Source organism: Bubalus bubalis, chromosome 12, assembly GCF_019923935.1.
Source record: "Bubalus bubalis isolate 160015118507 breed Murrah chromosome 12, NDDB_SH_1, whole genome shotgun sequence".
Taxonomy (NCBI): domain Eukaryota; kingdom Metazoa; phylum Chordata; class Mammalia; order Artiodactyla; family Bovidae; genus Bubalus; species Bubalus bubalis.
In genome coordinates this window covers 93,779,938-93,796,790 of record NC_059168.1, presented here as the reverse complement: position 1 = coordinate 93,796,790, position 16,853 = coordinate 93,779,938, and the positions used below count along the sequence as shown (strand labels likewise).

Below are 16,853 nucleotides of genomic sequence, written 5' to 3'. Positions count from 1 at the left end.
GAATGACACTATAACTTGTATTTCTTCTCATATGAAATGAATTATTTGCCTCTTCAGCTTATTTATCTGTTGCAGTCTAGATATTCTTACTGCTTAAATACTTCATATATATCACTTGTCATAGTTGGTGAAAATTCTTTTCCTAGTTTATTCATTTTAAATGTAGCTTGTTCATTTTGCTGTGTAGTGGTACAAGTGTCTTAATGGTATTTGTAAATTTGGAGATATTCAAAGGTTTTTGGATGTGTGACTCATAAGTGTGAAGGATCTACTCTATTAAAATTTCATGAAATTCATTCTATTTCTAGGTGCTAATCTGCTCCACTGATTTCTGGGCCAGCATGTCATTTTAATTATTGCTTTTTAAATTTTTGATATTTTATTTTAGCATGATGGTACCACCCATCCACCTTTGTAGAATAGTTCTTAATGCTGTCATTGATCCCTCCCCTCACCCCCATGAGCTTTAAAATTATTTTTGTGAAATACTAAAATGAATCTATCTTGAGGGAATTTTGATTGAGAATGTGTACATATTTGTAAATTAGTTTGGGAAATTAATTCTTTTACAATATTTATTTTCCCCATTTTGGAACCTGGAATATCTCCTACTAATCTATTTTAAAAATTAAAGCATCACACCAAAGGTTTGAATGCCAAAAAGTAAGTAATATTCTGATGTGGCCCATAGTTTTACTGTCTTGTTCACATATAACTTTGTATTTTATATTATTATATTACAAAATCTCAGTTTTTCAAAGTGCAGAAGTATTCAGCAGTTTGGAAAGGAGTGACTGGGTATCATGAGTCACCTGTATGCATTTCTATATACTCTCCCGAAACTAGGAAGTGTCTGTTCCTTGCCAATGATGTGTGATATGGATGACCTTTTTTGATGTGATATTGAAAACACATCTGTTCAGCTAAAAGGTGGAATATACATAATACTGAATGTGATGTGTGTGAACTTTTCCAAAACATGAATGAAAGATTTAAGGTTTTCTGGTGTGGGTTTTTACTTCCTTTCTTGAGCAGTTTTTTTGTTGTTTCAATGTTAACTATTTTACAACAGTTTGACATAGCTAATCACAACAGTTATTAGCTGTGACTTGACTAAAATATATTTGTAAGTCATCCTTTTCAGGTACCATTTCTTTTATCAAAGTAATAGTTTTCTTTCATCTTCTGACAGAGATCTATCAGATCTTTTGCCAATGATGATCGCCATGTTATGGTGAAACATTCGACAATTTATCCATCTCCGGAGGAACTTGAAGCTGTTCAGAATATGGTATCTACTGTTGAGTGTGCTCTTAAACATGTGTCAGATTGGCTGGATGAAACAAGTAAAGGCACAAAAGCAGAGGGTGAGACCGAAGTAAAGAAGGAAGAGGCCGTAGACACCTATTCCAAGTAAGTGTGACCTGACCTTTGTGTGACACTTTACTTGTAGTGCCCAGAAAAGCCCAGGGTCCCATCCCACTGGGTTACACTTGGTATGTGGTGTTCTTTGGGTTTTCTCATTTATATGACTGTAAACAAGGAAGTAAATGTGGAATTTTTCTGAGTTAAATTTGAAGGGACAGTAGAAGAGGAATAAGGATTAGATCAGAGAAACAGGAGAGAGATGTTCAGGATCCCTTTAAAAAGGGATATAAGCCCTTTAAAAAAAACCCTCTGTTTCAGAGATTGTGATATGTCATCTTTTTCATGTGTTGGTTTAGTTTCCTAAATTCAGAAATAAACACTAGTTTTTTTGTTTTTTTTTTTTGTCTCTGGGGAAGTCGTAAAATGTCATTTTTTCAGGTGTTTAAAAATCCTGATGTAGAAGAAAGAGTGCAGGAGAATGTCCTCCAAAGGTATTTTTGACTGTATCTTCCTCGTCGACTCCCAGGATCCAGTGTAGTGTCTTGCATGTAGTACATGCTCATTGGGTATTGAATGAATGGCCTAATGGGAACCAGACCCTTCAGCTATTACAGCAGTGCTTCCAGTGCTGCAGCAAAAGTGAGTTATAAGTGAGATAAAGCTGAGTGAGAACTAGGAAACTATTTATGCCTTGCTAAACTTAGAGTTACTGTTGTGAGCAATGTCACTATGATTGGAGTAAGAATATAGTTTACTTTGAAAGATGAAGCTCATTTGACTGCATTGTATTCGTAGGATTAAGAACATTACTTTGACTACAACTGGTAAATTGAGGATAGAAGCTACAGAATTTTTTTCTCAGCCTTTCAATTCTAAATCAGTATGATAAGTAGATAAAGAATAGTGGGAGAGTATTGATAAATCGATTTCTTTAGCTGAAAGATAGTGTAACCTTTCCATCTTCAGATGAAAGAAAATCAGTATCTGTTTTTAGCTGAAGATTATATTTTCTTGACTTTGTTAACTTATTACAGGTAATATATACATTAGCTATAGATTTGTCACCTTGAAGTTTCTTGGCAATATAATTCACTTTTTCTTGCATATGATAAGTTTAAAAAAGATACTGTCAAAATATACAGTTATTGGTAATTAGTAGTATCATCCAATAATGAAGCTCTTTGTATCTCAGTCCCCGCACAAGTTAAATAGTCATAAATTCCTTACTTGTAGATTAACTGATTGATTGGCCACACTGCAGGGGTTGTGTAATCTTAGTTCACAAATCAGGAATTGAATCTGGGCCACGGCAGTGAAAGTGCCGAGTCTTAACAACTGGATCACTAGGGAATTCCTGCATTCCGTGTTTAAGTTGCATGTCGGAATGTGTTTATACCATTTATTGTGGTAAAGCTTCTATGATTTGCTGTTTTTACCATTTCTAAGTATTTTTCAGCGAAGTCAGTCCTTTTAAATACATCTCTATGCTGTCAAGGCTGAACAGACTCTTGGAAAGTGCTCCAGTAGACACTTGTTGAACTGGATCAGGTTGCTGAGTTGTCAAGGTGTTTAAAACATGATGTACTGTGTGCTTTGTTTGAATTTTTAAATAGTGTTGTGTGGACTCTGTAAAGTGTTTCCAGTTTGTGAAACATTCCTGGGTTGAGCCCTTGGGTGTGATTCTTCCCGTGTGGTAGAGCTTAAGGTGTAGAACGATTGTGTCCCTATTTTATATAAAACAGAGGCAGGCATGGCTTCCAGACAGAGCTGTTGTGGTCATAGACACGAATTATGCTCCTGATGTGTGCTAAGCACTGCAGAGGGCCCAGAGACAGGGAGGGCTTGCTTGTTTTTATAAGGACCTTCTGTTGCCAGGCACTGTTAAACAGCTTTTACCTGTGTGCTCATGTTTTACCTCTTTACAACTGACTCACAAGTTCCCACTATATGTATTTTAGAAATATTTAGCTTAATTTAAATTAATTCCCTGTTGGGGTCACTTGCTTTATAATACCTCATATTCAAATTCATTACTAAAATTTAGAGCTGAATTAAGACTTAGTTTCTCTGCTCAGTCTTGCTGTCTTCTACATGGTAAGACCAAGTATATCATAGTTATGGTATAGAATGGAATAAGCAAGCTAATAAGGGCTAGTTAATAACATCTACTATTTATTGAGTGCCAATTACTGTATCAGATTACTTTTCACATTATTTTACAACAAATCTGCTAGTCTCTATTACTGTTGCCTGCCCTCCACCCCCATTTTACTTAAATTTCCAGTGCTTCATATTTGGTTATGAAGAAAGAGTGACTCAGAATCGATAACAGATTTACCTTGCTTAAGGTCACTGAGTGTGTGGTGGAGTCAGGATTCACATTCAAGTCTGTCAGACTCGGATCCCCTTTTCTTCACATCTTCACTTTGATTATCCATGACCAAAACGTGAAAGTACAGAGCAGGGAAACACTAGGTGCGGGGTCTGGGGATCAGAAAAATCCTCACAAAGGAGGTAGCGTTTGCAATTGGCTCTCCAGAGAGTGAGTAGGGTTTGTCAGACAGGGAGAGTAGAAGAAAAAATAAATATCAGCAAGGATCTAGGTGTGAAAAAGTATCAGGAAAAAGTATCGGGACTGTTTAAAGAATAATAGCTATTTTTTATTGAGCTATTAATATATGCCAGGCTCTGGGCTAAGTTCATTACTTATGCTAATTATTAATAAATGATATTCTCAGTACCGTTCTGAGGAAGATATTACTCTGTTGTTTTTTTTTTTTAAACAAATGAAGAAATAGACTCAAAGTCAAGTAATTTGTAATTTGTCCAGTGTCATATAGCAAGTGGCAGATCCAGGATTCAAAACAGGAAGTCATGCTCATTCCTAAATTGCTTCCCAATAAACCCATGTCTAAGTGTTCAGTGGGACACCAGGAAAGACGCAGGCAGAGTTCCGTCCTTGTTGTGCCTTTGGAAGACTGCTCTGGTTGTAACATACTCTATATAGTAGATGAGATGCTAGGAGTTAGGTGAGACGTAGTAAGAGCCTGTAAAGAAGCTAGTTTGAAGACAGGGGTTTGAGAGTGATTATGAGGGGAGAATTGATAAACTGTTACTAGGTTTGGGAGAAAGATGAAAGAATACGAATACAGAGGAAAAAATAATCAAAGATGACAGACTCTATTCTTAATATCAAATAATGCCCTATATTTGGTTTACTTGCTTCAAAATGATTTTTATTTCTTTTTATACTTGTACCACCCTTATAATTTTTCATTGCTTTAATGTTTATTGACTCTCTCAGGTGTGCCAGGCACTGAGCTGTGGCTGAGTTATTTATGATTTCCTGTCTTGTTTCCATTGCCACTATTCTGTTTCTCTTTTCTCCAGTTCATTCTCCAACTCTGCTTACTTGGGCTCAACTCTGCTGACTCTTTGCCCTCAGCTAGAATGACCTTTTTTTTCTCTTTAACCAAATCATGACTCTGCTGAAGTCACTCTTGAAGTTTGCCTTGCTTGAAGTCTCTAATTTTGATCTTTCTCTTTTCTGAAATTATGATGCAGTCATAACGTAAAGAGCTTGAGTGTTGTGGTCAAATCAGCTTGAGTTTGAATCTTGTCGTTCACTTGTTCAGTCATGTCCGACTCTGTGCTACCCCATGGACTGCAGCACCATTTTACTCTCTGTGAACTTGAACAATTAATCACCAGTTTTGAGATTCTCATTCCTTGTCTTTCAAATGCAGGCTCTTTGTTAGGTCTAAATGAGATTTGTGGCATGCAGTTTGTTCTCAGATGTCACATTTTTCTTCCTTCTTAAGCAGGTTTTAAACAGCTTTTGTACTTAATCTGCAGTGTGAGCCTCTGAAGCAGGAGAATTTGGAGTATGTTCTCCATATTCAAACAGTTGCTTACTTGTTGAATGACCATTAAGTTTAGTTACATTTTCATTTGTAATTGAGGGGAATGAACTAATAAGCTTTAGGTATTAAAATCAAGGATAGATATTAATGTTATTCTTATGCACCATTCATGACTTGATATTCTTTGAATGTTCGTTCTTCTGGTTACCACTGGATTTGGAATGTGTGTGTTGGCAGATCATCTTTGGGTTCCTCAGCTCTTCACTTTTATCACATTATTTTGCTTTCCCCATAAACTTGTATGGATTCCTAGAATGCTACAGCTACCAAGGAGAGAGCTAAGGCTTACCCAGCCAATAGCCATTTTACAGTTATAGATACTGAGCCAGAAGGCACTGCTAGGAGCAGAGGTCAGGTCTTTTCATTTCCACTCTGATGCTCTTTCTTAGTATACCACGGTGTTCATGTTTCTCACAATTCTTTAGTTGCTAATTAAAAGATAAAAGGAGGAAGTTTGAATAATTGAAAAGATATTTAAGGGGCTACAGTATTTTTGGATTTTCCTAAGCAGTATAGATTTAATAAAGAATTGAGAGATCTATCATTTGAAACAGTCTCCCTATTGGTTCTTTGTGTAAGGTAGTTTATGAGCCTTAAATCTGAGACTTACTTTTGTGGAATTTTGGATATCTGGATTTATGTTCTCCCTTATCAATTCATATGGATATCCAGAAAACCAAGTGATGATTAAGTTATAGTTTCAGAAGTAGGCTGTGAAAGTAATCATTCAGACTTTTATTTTTAGGGATCAAGGTGGTCGGACATTGTGTGGTGTAATGAGGATTGGCCTGGTTGCAAAAGGCTTGCTGATTAAAGATGATATGGACTTGGAGCTGGTTTTAATGTGCAAAGACAAACCCACAGAGACCCTGTTAAATACAGTCAAAGATAATCTTCCTGTTCAGATTCAGGTGAGTACAGTTTAATTGTACCTCTAGGAGAATTTGTGAAAAGGTTAAAATAGGTAGTGATCTTCATTAATTTAATAAAAAGAAATTGATAACGTAAAAGGTAGGTATAGACGGCTACTCTGGGTCTGTGCATCATCCATCACATCTAAGGCAAACTTCTGGTGATTAGTATTCAAAGTACAGTCTTAAATTTTTCAGACGTATCTTGCTGAGAGTCTTCATGTTTTCCAGAGTAGGCCTCTCAATGTTATAAAACTCTCTAGAAGGTTTGATATAGGGTGGAAAAGAACAAAAAGAGCCTGGACAACTGGAAACTTTGAAAGATGCTAATTTTTTAAATTGACGACTCTGTTAATTTCATTTCATTCATTCATTCTGTTAATAGAAACTCACTATTAATTCCTTGTTTTCGAGCCTTTTTCACACTGGGATGCATTAAGAGAATTTTACTGTTGTCATGTTTCCTGGAGGATGCTGCTGGAGCCTGTTCCCCAGGGCTGAAGGCAACTGGTGGTCCAGGGCTGTGGTCACTTTAGGACCTGCTCTACCAGCCTGCTCCAAGGGTCAGTTGAAAACTGTGATCACCTTTCATTTTCAGATATGTTACCTTTGGTATAATTAGATTATATCTTTTTGATGATTTTATATCAGTCCTTCAATCCATGTTGCATAAATAGATATCAGTACACAAGGTTGAACTGTGAGTTGTTGAATGCTCTCTTTTTTTGTAGTTGGTTTCCTTTATTTGTATTTCTTCTGTGGAGACCTTTTTCCCCCCAAAGTAAAATGAATTCTAAATTTGTCTTTATTAGCCTTGTTACTGGATCATTTTCTTTCATATTCACCAACTGATTTTCAGAACCATCTTCCTGACTTTAATCTGCCGTTCCTGAAACTCAAATTTGTGTTACTTGTTGACACATTCTCCTATATTAATTTCTGGAGCACTTTTTTAAAAAAATCATTTTTAGATCTTAACACTTTCTAAGTGAGCAAATATATTTGATTTTTCCATTTTTAGTTCTGATTGAAGGAAAGTTTCTGTTCTTTCAAGGGTTAAATTCATTTCTTTTAAAGAAAGATATAAAAGATTAAAGACTAAATCGTGTGATCATTTGAGAAGGGAGAGTGGTAAGCAACATGGAGTACAGTAAAGAAAGTTCAGTAACGGGTTTCTGACTATACTTTTTGTTATTAGAATGTTAATGTTGTAAAATCCATCTTTTTTCCATTATTTTTACATTTATTTCTGCTTTTATTATAGTGAACATTGTTATTCTTAAATTTGTACTAGGGTAATAAGCAACGAGTTGGACATATGGAGGCTTTTCCAACCATCTCACCCCCTTTTCTGTTCTCTTTAGTGAGTTCTGTTTTATATAAGAGTGGTCATATTTTCAGATGTGTCAGGATGGAAAAAGGGTTGAGAATCAGTGCTGTAAGAAATTGAAGATCTGTTGTATTTCTCAGTATTGAAGATGCAGGAAATTGGAGCTTCAGTTGTACTAATAGAGCTTTCTCTGTGTAGTTCACAACTGTGTGAACTCTGTCTTTTCTATTTCTGGGCACCACAGTTTTAAACTTTTTGTCAGGCTAGCAAGTGTTTGAGGGAAGGGCCTGGGAGAGAATGCAGACTGTGTAAACTGTTTCAAATTTGAAGAGACTAGGGCTTTTAAAACTAGAGAAGCTGAAAAAAGATACAAGTATCTTCAGATCTTTAAAGAGCTTCTTGGAGAAGGCAAAAGTGGCCTGAACTCTTAAGACCAGTGGTGGACATTTTAAGAAACATACCTGATTTTAACATAGCCAATAGAGTTATCCAGCAATGAAACCAGCTGCTTTGTGTAATGGTTGGGATCCATGACTGTAGCTGTTTGGGTAGAGGTACCCAAATAAATGGGGAGTCACTTGATAGTAATTTATATACATGTACACATAGTTGCTATGCCTTTATATGTATACACAAGCATGGATATCTTATTATTAATACAAAAATGTTTAGAAAATCATTTTAAATGGGATTTTTGCATTTATTCCCTGCCTACACCTTTTTTCTTGGTGTTCGTTTGGAAAACCAATCTCTGATACAATACGAACTTATTTCCTTATGAATTAAAAACCTTTTCCCTGAGCACTTATCATAGCAAAACTTTGAGTTATCAGGGTACCTTAATTAATTGGGATTATATCAGACCTTTTCTCTATGTACTCTTTTCTATGGTGATTTTAGAACTTCCCTTGAGCAGAGGAAGGAGAAGGATGACCAAAACCAGAGTCAATTAGAATTAGTCTAGCCCAACACTCATATCATATTTCATTACTCTGGATGTGTCTTAAAGAGTGATCTGCATGTACAGTTGAAAAATTGACTGTGCTTTTTTCTCTGAGACATCTTTACTGCTCTTATGCAGAGTATATGTGATCAGTTTCCTGCTTTTTCTCTGTACTCTAGTTCTGGTTTTTCCAGCCACTATGTGGCCTTTCCCTTTCTTGGTTTCCTCTGTTCAAAATTAGGGTAATGAATTTTCAGTTTTCTATCTTTTTTTTGATGTTTAATGGTAAAATGCTGTTCTTATATAAATGACTTTGAGTTCCCTTAATGCACAGTTGAGTAGAGAGACCCAGTATTGTTTCTGTTCAACTATTGATATTAGGTAATATATATTAAATTTTACCACCAAGAAAGGCCCTGTGTAACTGAACTATATATATTTAATGTATAGTAATACATTAAATGTATACTTAAAAGCAATCCTAGTTGGTGATAATTTTTTGTATAATTGTTAAAAGAAGCGGTGAACATTTCTGTGTGGATGTCAGATGACTTGTCCCAGAGAAGGTCTCACTGGAGTGGTCTCTGACACCTCTTGTTAGAGATGGGAAGTTAGTTACTTGTTTATGTTAACCTTTCTACTGATGAGTGATTGTGCAGAGATCCATTTTCATTTATTCTTACTTGATTTTCTTTAAAAATCTACATAATCTTACATAAAAGATTAGGTAATCTTATATTTATAAATCTTTATTAGCAAGTGGAAGTTCCTGTTTAGGTTGTCCTATCAAAAAAGATATTGGTTTAGAGAGCATTCCCAGCAACTTATTATTCTCTATAAGTCCTTTATAATAATTTCAAGAACAATAATTTACCTTTTGTTGTATAATGATGCTTTTGGTAACTTTCACTTTCAAATATTAGAAAGAATGATTTCAAATGTTGTTTAATAATTGAATAGATGATTGACCTTGTGGTTGCTTTTTGAGGGATGGAGAAAGAGGATTCGCCGGTAAGTTGGGAGAGAGAAATGTTACTTCCGCCCTAAAGAACTAGTTAAAGATTACTCTTTCAGAACAGTAAAAACTAATTGTTAACTTTTGAAAACCAAGACTAAGGGGGGAATCATTCATTTTTTGAAATTTTAATTAATTGGCTGTTTTTGAAATCTTGGTGACTTTCAGAAACTCACAGAAGAGAAATATCAAGTGGAACAATGTGTAGATGAGGCATCTATTATAATTCGGAATACAAAAGAACCCACGCTAACTTTGAAGGTGATACTTACTTCCCCTCTAATTAGAGACGAATTGGAGAAGAAGGACGGAGGTACACATGTGTATATATATGTATATGTATATGTATATATAGAGAGACATAGATGTGTATATATAAATATACATTTGTTTTGTTCACATAAGACCTCTCTTAAATGCTGCACTAATAATGTTCAGTGGATTTAAGAAATAATCTGTCTTTTGTTTTATGCCACCCAGAGTATTTTAAGCAGATTTATTCCTATACGATCTCTGTATTTTGCAAAAATGTTTATATTCAACCTAAAATATGTTAATTCAGAAAAACCTGTGCTTATGTTGGTTTTAAATCCACTTTAATTTTTATACTGTTTTGGTGTTCTGTTTTACTTTGTCTAGTTTTGCATTGCTATTGGTATCAGCTAACCTGTTCTGGATAGCTTGGTTATTAGGTCTTATTTTAGGGTTAAATGTGGTTCAAAACAGTACTGTTTTCAAATTTACATGTAGTAACTTTTTAAGAATTATGCTTTAATTGCCTAAGTGTTTTGTAATGTAAGAGAGATAAATTGGGGGGCTTTTTATTTTTTTTTTAAATAATCTTTAGTAAAAATTTTTTTCTAGGAGGTGTGTGATCCTTTTAACATTTAGGATTTTATATATGTGGGAATTTTAATCTGACTTTCTTCTGAAGTTAAAAAGAATTTCTGCATAGCAATGCCGTCAAATAAAAGTGGAGTGAGAAATCTATTCCGTTTTAAGAAGTACTGTTGGAGCTGGATTTCTTTTTGAATATTTTTATCCTTTCACATCAGCTTGTTTCTGCCTCTTAGTCCTGTCTCTAGAAACTTGCCGTGTGCTATTTCTCCTGTGTCAGACCTTTGACCAACTGGCCTCTCTCTGTTATGACAGTTTAGAGGCAATGTGGCCTAACTGGGCCATCAAGGACTCCATGTTGCTGTTTTTCATCACTAGATATTCAGCAAGTTCCATTGTTTACTCCCCTACCTGAAATACCAGTGCAGCAAGAAGTATTGGTCAGTTTCTTAGTTTATTTCAAGTTGATGATAAAGGAAGAAAAAGACAGATTTTATCATAGATATTAGAATTTCAAGTTTTGAAGGCATGACTCATAGGATTTCTTAAAGTAAAAGTGATAGACTTCCTTTTTAAAGAAGTCCTTTGGGTACTAAAATCAGCTATACCATACCCAACAGATATAAACTAGGTACATTTATGAATCATAGTTTAAAATTAAAGTACATCCACTCTGTAATTGGGTTTATCCCTGTACTTTTTCTTTTGGGCTGTATATAGTATCTCTAACACCTCTGAAGAACCATTCTTAAATGGCTTAATTTCTTTAACAGCATTACAGTTCACCATTAACTGTAGAACTATAAAATGATTTCTGAAGTATCAAGATAATTCTGTTAATTCTGGTAAGCTGTGTTCTATTTGACCCTCTAGTGTAAAACTAACCATTTCTAAGTATAGTTATAGATATTATTAAAAATTCTTTGAGTATAGAGAGATGAGAAGATGACTGAAGTTGCCAGAGGCTAAATTTGTCTAGATTTTAAGTTGCCAAAGACTAAATAATGTTTGCTTGCAGCTGGAGACATCTCTCCCATTACTTTGAAAGCATTGAGAACAACAGGCTTCTTTCCCTCCATGGTTTTGTGCACTTACATGGGATTTTAAGGTTTCAGTGATAACTCTTAAGCTTAGTCTGTTGCCTTTATTACTAGGTTCAGAGGACCTGAAAACTGATCTTAGTATGTTATACCCTTACTAGAAGGTTAGTTATTGCAGAATGGAATTTCCAGTGGAGTAGGAGAGTCATAGTCTGTTCAAGGTCTTCAGGTTATTAAAGGATTGCAAGACCTCTTTATAAGCTCAATCTCATCAGCTGATGTTAACATAATTGCGTGGGATCAGATAAGATGAAAGAATCCGCTTGAATCTAATTTTTTACACGTTACTTCCTCTCCTTTTGAATGGCAGCAAGATTTGCTTTGCTGTTTTCCTTAACCTCACAGCCCTGCCCACTCACCTGTTATCTCTCATAATTTGCTCGTTTTGTCTAATTTGGACTTTGTCGAAGTTTTTAGATCTGTGCTAGCAGTTTTGTGTGTTATTGGGTAACTGAGGATCCAGTGTAAGCATTTAAGACCTGGGCTGTACAGTTCTACAGGGTTTCTTTCATCCCACCAGTTAACTCCTCTGCCTTGACGCAGTTCTTTTCAGCTGCATGGGGTGAAAGTACAGATTCATTTGGGTTCCAGGAATTTCTAAGTTTGAGAGAAATCTCTTTAAAAAAATATGCACTCATTTTCTTTCTCAAAGTTTAAAAAAATTTGCGTTGTAAATACTTTTTGGGAAGAGATTTTCCTGCAGAATCTCAACTTCTCTTCTCCCACAGAACAAACAGGCTGTTCACAGTATATACCTCATGTGTTTCCCTTTCCTTGGGACATATTTGGGTAAAATCAAAAAGGAAAAATGTCTGAGAGCAGGCAGAACTGGAGGACTGAATCTGGTGAGAGCACCACACTTTTCTTCTCAGTGTTTCTGCAGAAGTGGCTCTAGCTAATTACTCATTTCCTATTGCTGTTTGGATTTTCAGTGGCCAGACTATAGTGAATTTCTTTGGTATTATTTACTGTTTCACAGGTAAGAGTCCTCCTGTACTGTCAGCCTTCTTTCTATATTCTAACCCTTTACTTGAAGGCCCTGTAGAATAACCATTCCCTATAACTATATGGGGCTTCTCAGGTGGCGCTAATGGTAAAGAACCTCCTGCCAATGCAGGAGACACATAAGATATGTGGGTTAGATCCCTGGGTCGGGGACATCCTCTGGAGGAGGGCATGGCAACCTACTCCAGTATTCTTGCCTAGAGAATCCCGTGGACAGAGGACTTTGGCAGGCTACATACAGTCCTTGGAGTCCCAAAGAATCGGACACACTGAAGCGACCTGACATGCACACATACATGCATTACTACATGCTTCCTGCTAAAGAAGGCATAGCAAAAAGAACACAGACCTTGGTGGCAGCCAAGTGTTTGACCCTTAACTCCATTAACTGTTACTGTGTGCCTTGGACATGTGTCTTCACTTCAAAATGAATACTTTAGAAGTTGTTTGAGAGAATTTATGTAATAATATGACCTGTACAATACCCAGCACAAAGTGATTGATTAGTAAACAGTGGTAGTTACTTAGTTTAGTAAGCAAAAAGTCACAGCACAAACTCATCTACTCAAAGTGCCTTGAATTTACAGCGAGAATAATGTGTAATAATAGGTTTGAAGTAGTAAACACAAACAGAGTTAAACTGTTAAATACCCATTGATGTGTAGTACTGGAATCAGTATACTATATTTGCTGCAGTGCTAGTAATGAGCTGACTTACTATTAATGTAAAGTTTATGGTTCATTGAGACAGACGTCTTTTTCCCTACCCATGTCCTTTATCCGTAGCACCTTGAGTGGTACCTAATACTTAGTAGGCAATTAAAACCTGTTAAATTAATTTTTATAGCTAGCATATTATCTGATCAAATAGAACTGTTTGGTGTGTAAGAAGCATTAACAATGGACATCTCAGAATTCAAGTAATATATATATATAAAAGATTTTGCTTTGCTAAGGTATTTTATAACTTACTGTGTTATAAGCACTTTCTCATATATGATTTAACTCTCAATAGCCATGAGTTGGAGAAGGCAATGGCACCCCACTCCAGTACTCTTGCCTGGAAAATCCCATGGACAGAGGAGCCTGGTAGGCTACAGTCCATGGGGTTGCAAAGAGTCGGACACGACTGAATGACTTCGCTTTCACTTTTCACTTTCATGCATTGGGGAAGGAAATGGCAACCCACTCCAGTGTTCATGCCTGGAAAATCCCAGGGACAGGGGAGCCTGGTGGGCTGCCGTCTATGGGGTCGCACAGAGTCGGACACGACTGAAGCGACTTAGCAGCAGCAGCAGCTATGAGGTAGATAGTTGTCCTGTTTTATAATGAAGAAAGTCTGATGTTTCACCCATCTCTTCTGACTCTCAAGTCCAGTTACTATATAGGATGATCGTAGGAGATCTTAGCTGATTTAGTTTTTCTGAGCGTCCCATTGTCCAAGCTGCTTTTGGTGCTTGTGATTTTAAACCAGAAGTATATTTGCTATGAGGGTGATAAATCCATCTGCTTACTGTATTTACCATACTTTGAAACCAAGTGGATAGGGAAACTTCAAAGGCACTTGTGATAACTTAGACTGAGATAAACTGCAGTGCTCAATATTAGGGGAGATTCTCAGGGTGTCACAAAAAAGTTGCCCAAGTGCCCCTTAGTTGCCAGTGTGAACTTCCAGTGCGGTTTGTCAGAAGTTCACTAGTGTGAGTCCTGTTAGGTGGAAGACTAGTCCAAAGGTCACAACTAGGATTTCTAACAATGCTGCAGTCTTTATTCTCCTGCCTTCCCCAGCTGCTTTACTTGCCTTGTCCTGTGTAAACCTGTAGCCCCTATCTTTCCAGTGGCCCACTGCCTACTGAGGCATTGCAGAAAAGTCATATCTAGTGATGTTTCTGTCATAAACTAGGATAACAGTGCTCTGTTTTACCTTCATGCTACATTTACCTGTTCATATTATTGTAGCCTGAGGTTTCTCATGGATAGTGACTTGAAGCATAATGTCTGCTCTTCACACAGCCTCAAGGAATTGAGAGAAGGACTGCTCGGATCTCTTCAGGCTACCTTGGAGATTCTGTCAGTATGGACTCAGTAGCTCAGCTTCATTCCAACTTTGAAATGTCAGGGAGGTCTTCATGATAACCCAGCTTGATTGTTTTACCTTTGAAGAACTCAGGTTCCAGACACATAAATTCTATTTAACACAATCATGTTCTGGCTTTTCCCTGCCCCATCTGCAGGCTAGTGTTTTTGTGAACAGGCAAAGAGTTAGCTTGCATGTAAGGGATGTAGAGAAACTGACCAACATTTCCTGCAGGACGGTGTGTTTCTGGTCACAGATCTAACCCCTAACCAAATAAAAGTTAGGCATAATAGACTTCCTTCCAGTGCTTCCATTGTTTAGAATGTTTTATGTACCTTCGTGCTCTGATGCCAGGTTATTGAGCAATGAATTTTTTTAAAAGCTGTTTTTCTTTGCTTTTGGCATTTTTGTTACTATCCCCTATGTTGTTTTTTTTTTTTTAAAATCTGTTATACTGGTCCTATAGGAAAAAAATGAAATGGTTCATAGTTCCATTGTTTCTGATTTAAAGACACCAAGATGCCTTTTTTATTAGAAAAGCTTTGTTTCTCTACAAAACTGAAACACCTATGTTAAAGTTTATACAGAAATGTTAAATTCGAGGTTCTACTTTGAGAAGTGCAGTGTTTTTCCAGCAGCAATTCTGTGATTGCCACATTTTTTAATGAATGAAAATATATAAAACTGTGTTATTAATTATGTAAAAGAAATAGGCAAGCAAGGCTTACAAGTAGCACTACAGTGCCGCATAAATTTATATAGTTTTAAAATAAACTTTGAAGAAGGTAAAATGAGATGAATTATTACATCCACTCTGCTGTTCTCACCTCATGAATATTGAAACATTTTGGATTTTTTGACTATCAGAGCATGAAGAAACATGGCCATGCTGATGATGATGTTAAAGGGAATTCAGTCAAGTCTTCTGTTCATTGCCTGTCCCTTTCATCTCTTTTTAGTAGAATCTACTGCCTCCAAATGTTGACTGTCTGTAGCAAGCTGATGTCACTAGTTTTTTAAAATAAGAATTAATGAATATAATTTGACTTTGGGAATAAGAGAATTTATCTAAACACTTTTGCCATTGTTCCCCTGTAAAACTGTCTGTGTGGCGATGAGCAGATGTTAATTACAAGCTCTGTTCACCGGACGGTAGCATCAGAAAGTTGAAACGGAGTTCTTTGGCCTTGTCTTTTCCTACCCAGACTTTTTCTGACCCCTCCCCTCTTCCACTGATCTTGCCCGCTGCCGCCCTCCTGCCCTGATACTCCTACTTGATCCAATGACAGAATGAAACATAGTTTGCTTTACTCTTAAAGTCCTAAAAAATAAGCGTGGTCTATTCCTTTTCTTGAGATTACATTATTTAGCAGTCAGTCAACCTTTGTCATGTCTAACTTTTAAGAGATTCTAACTGTTCATTTATAGTAGTTCTGCTTTGTATGGGAGCTTTACACAGATGCTTGTATTGACCACAGTTAAACATTTTGACATGTAAACACGAAAATGAATTACTTCTGTGTTTTGTGTCATTCAAAAGAATTATGCAAAGACAGGAACTAGGTCGCCTATGAAGTAAATACCTATAGTGTGTTTGCTTATGTTTATAAATAAAAGCACATTATCATTTCTTTTTGAGGCTTTCCATTTTATGAGGAAAAAGGGGTGATGAAATGAGACCCTGTATTGTGAATTTGTTGGCGGATATTAATGTGAAACAATGCAAGTATCTGCTGTAGGGCTCACCTGGTCAGAAAATAAGTGTGTAGCACTTCAGCCTTGACATGTTGAAGCCAATAAAGAAAGCCCACATAAACATACTGCTGAGATTGTGACTGTCTGATTGTACCAGGAAGTGTTGGTGGGCTCTGTAAGTTCTTTAAAGAGGAAGGTAAATACGACTTAATTGGATTAGACAAAGACTTCTCCAAGAAACATTTGTATGTTATATGCATTTAAATTAATGCAGCGATTCTTCAAACGTTTAAAAACCCACTTTTTAGCGGCTAAGAGGAAATAAATTTGGCTATCTAAACATGGATTTAGTATCTTGTGACATCTTCTCAAATATGAATATTTGTCACTAATCACATGTTTGAGTTCTTAATTTTGCTGCTCCTGGCCATCCAGTCCAACTCTGAAATGTTAAGGCAAGTCAGATAGTTGTACTTCAGTAGTATTCTTTGCTACTTTTTGGGGAAAAAAAAGGTATGCAAAACTTGAAATGTATTTCACCATATTTCATATTTTAGTTTTAATAATTTTGGTTTAGAGAAGAAACAGAGAGCTCCATGGTTACACTGGAAGAGTTCTCCTCAGTGGGGTAAAGTTTCTATTAATGGTT

The 16,853-nt window shown here is 36.2% G+C and overlaps 1 protein-coding gene across 2 annotated transcripts in view; it reads left to right on the top strand.

Moving 5' to 3' along the window:
* Positions 1–16,853, top strand: part of LOC102404061 (spermatid perinuclear RNA binding protein) — a 142,867-nt gene that overhangs the window by 79,253 nt on the left and 46,761 nt on the right. For both annotated transcript variants that reach the window (XM_025261647.3, XM_025261646.2), the window contains exons 3-5: positions 1,193–1,413; positions 6,037–6,202; positions 9,659–9,803. In XM_025261647.3, the coding sequence (XP_025117432.2) occupies positions 1,193–1,413; positions 6,037–6,202; positions 9,659–9,803 (532 nt within the window). The remainder of the gene's footprint in view (positions 1–1,192; positions 1,414–6,036; positions 6,203–9,658; positions 9,804–16,853) is intronic.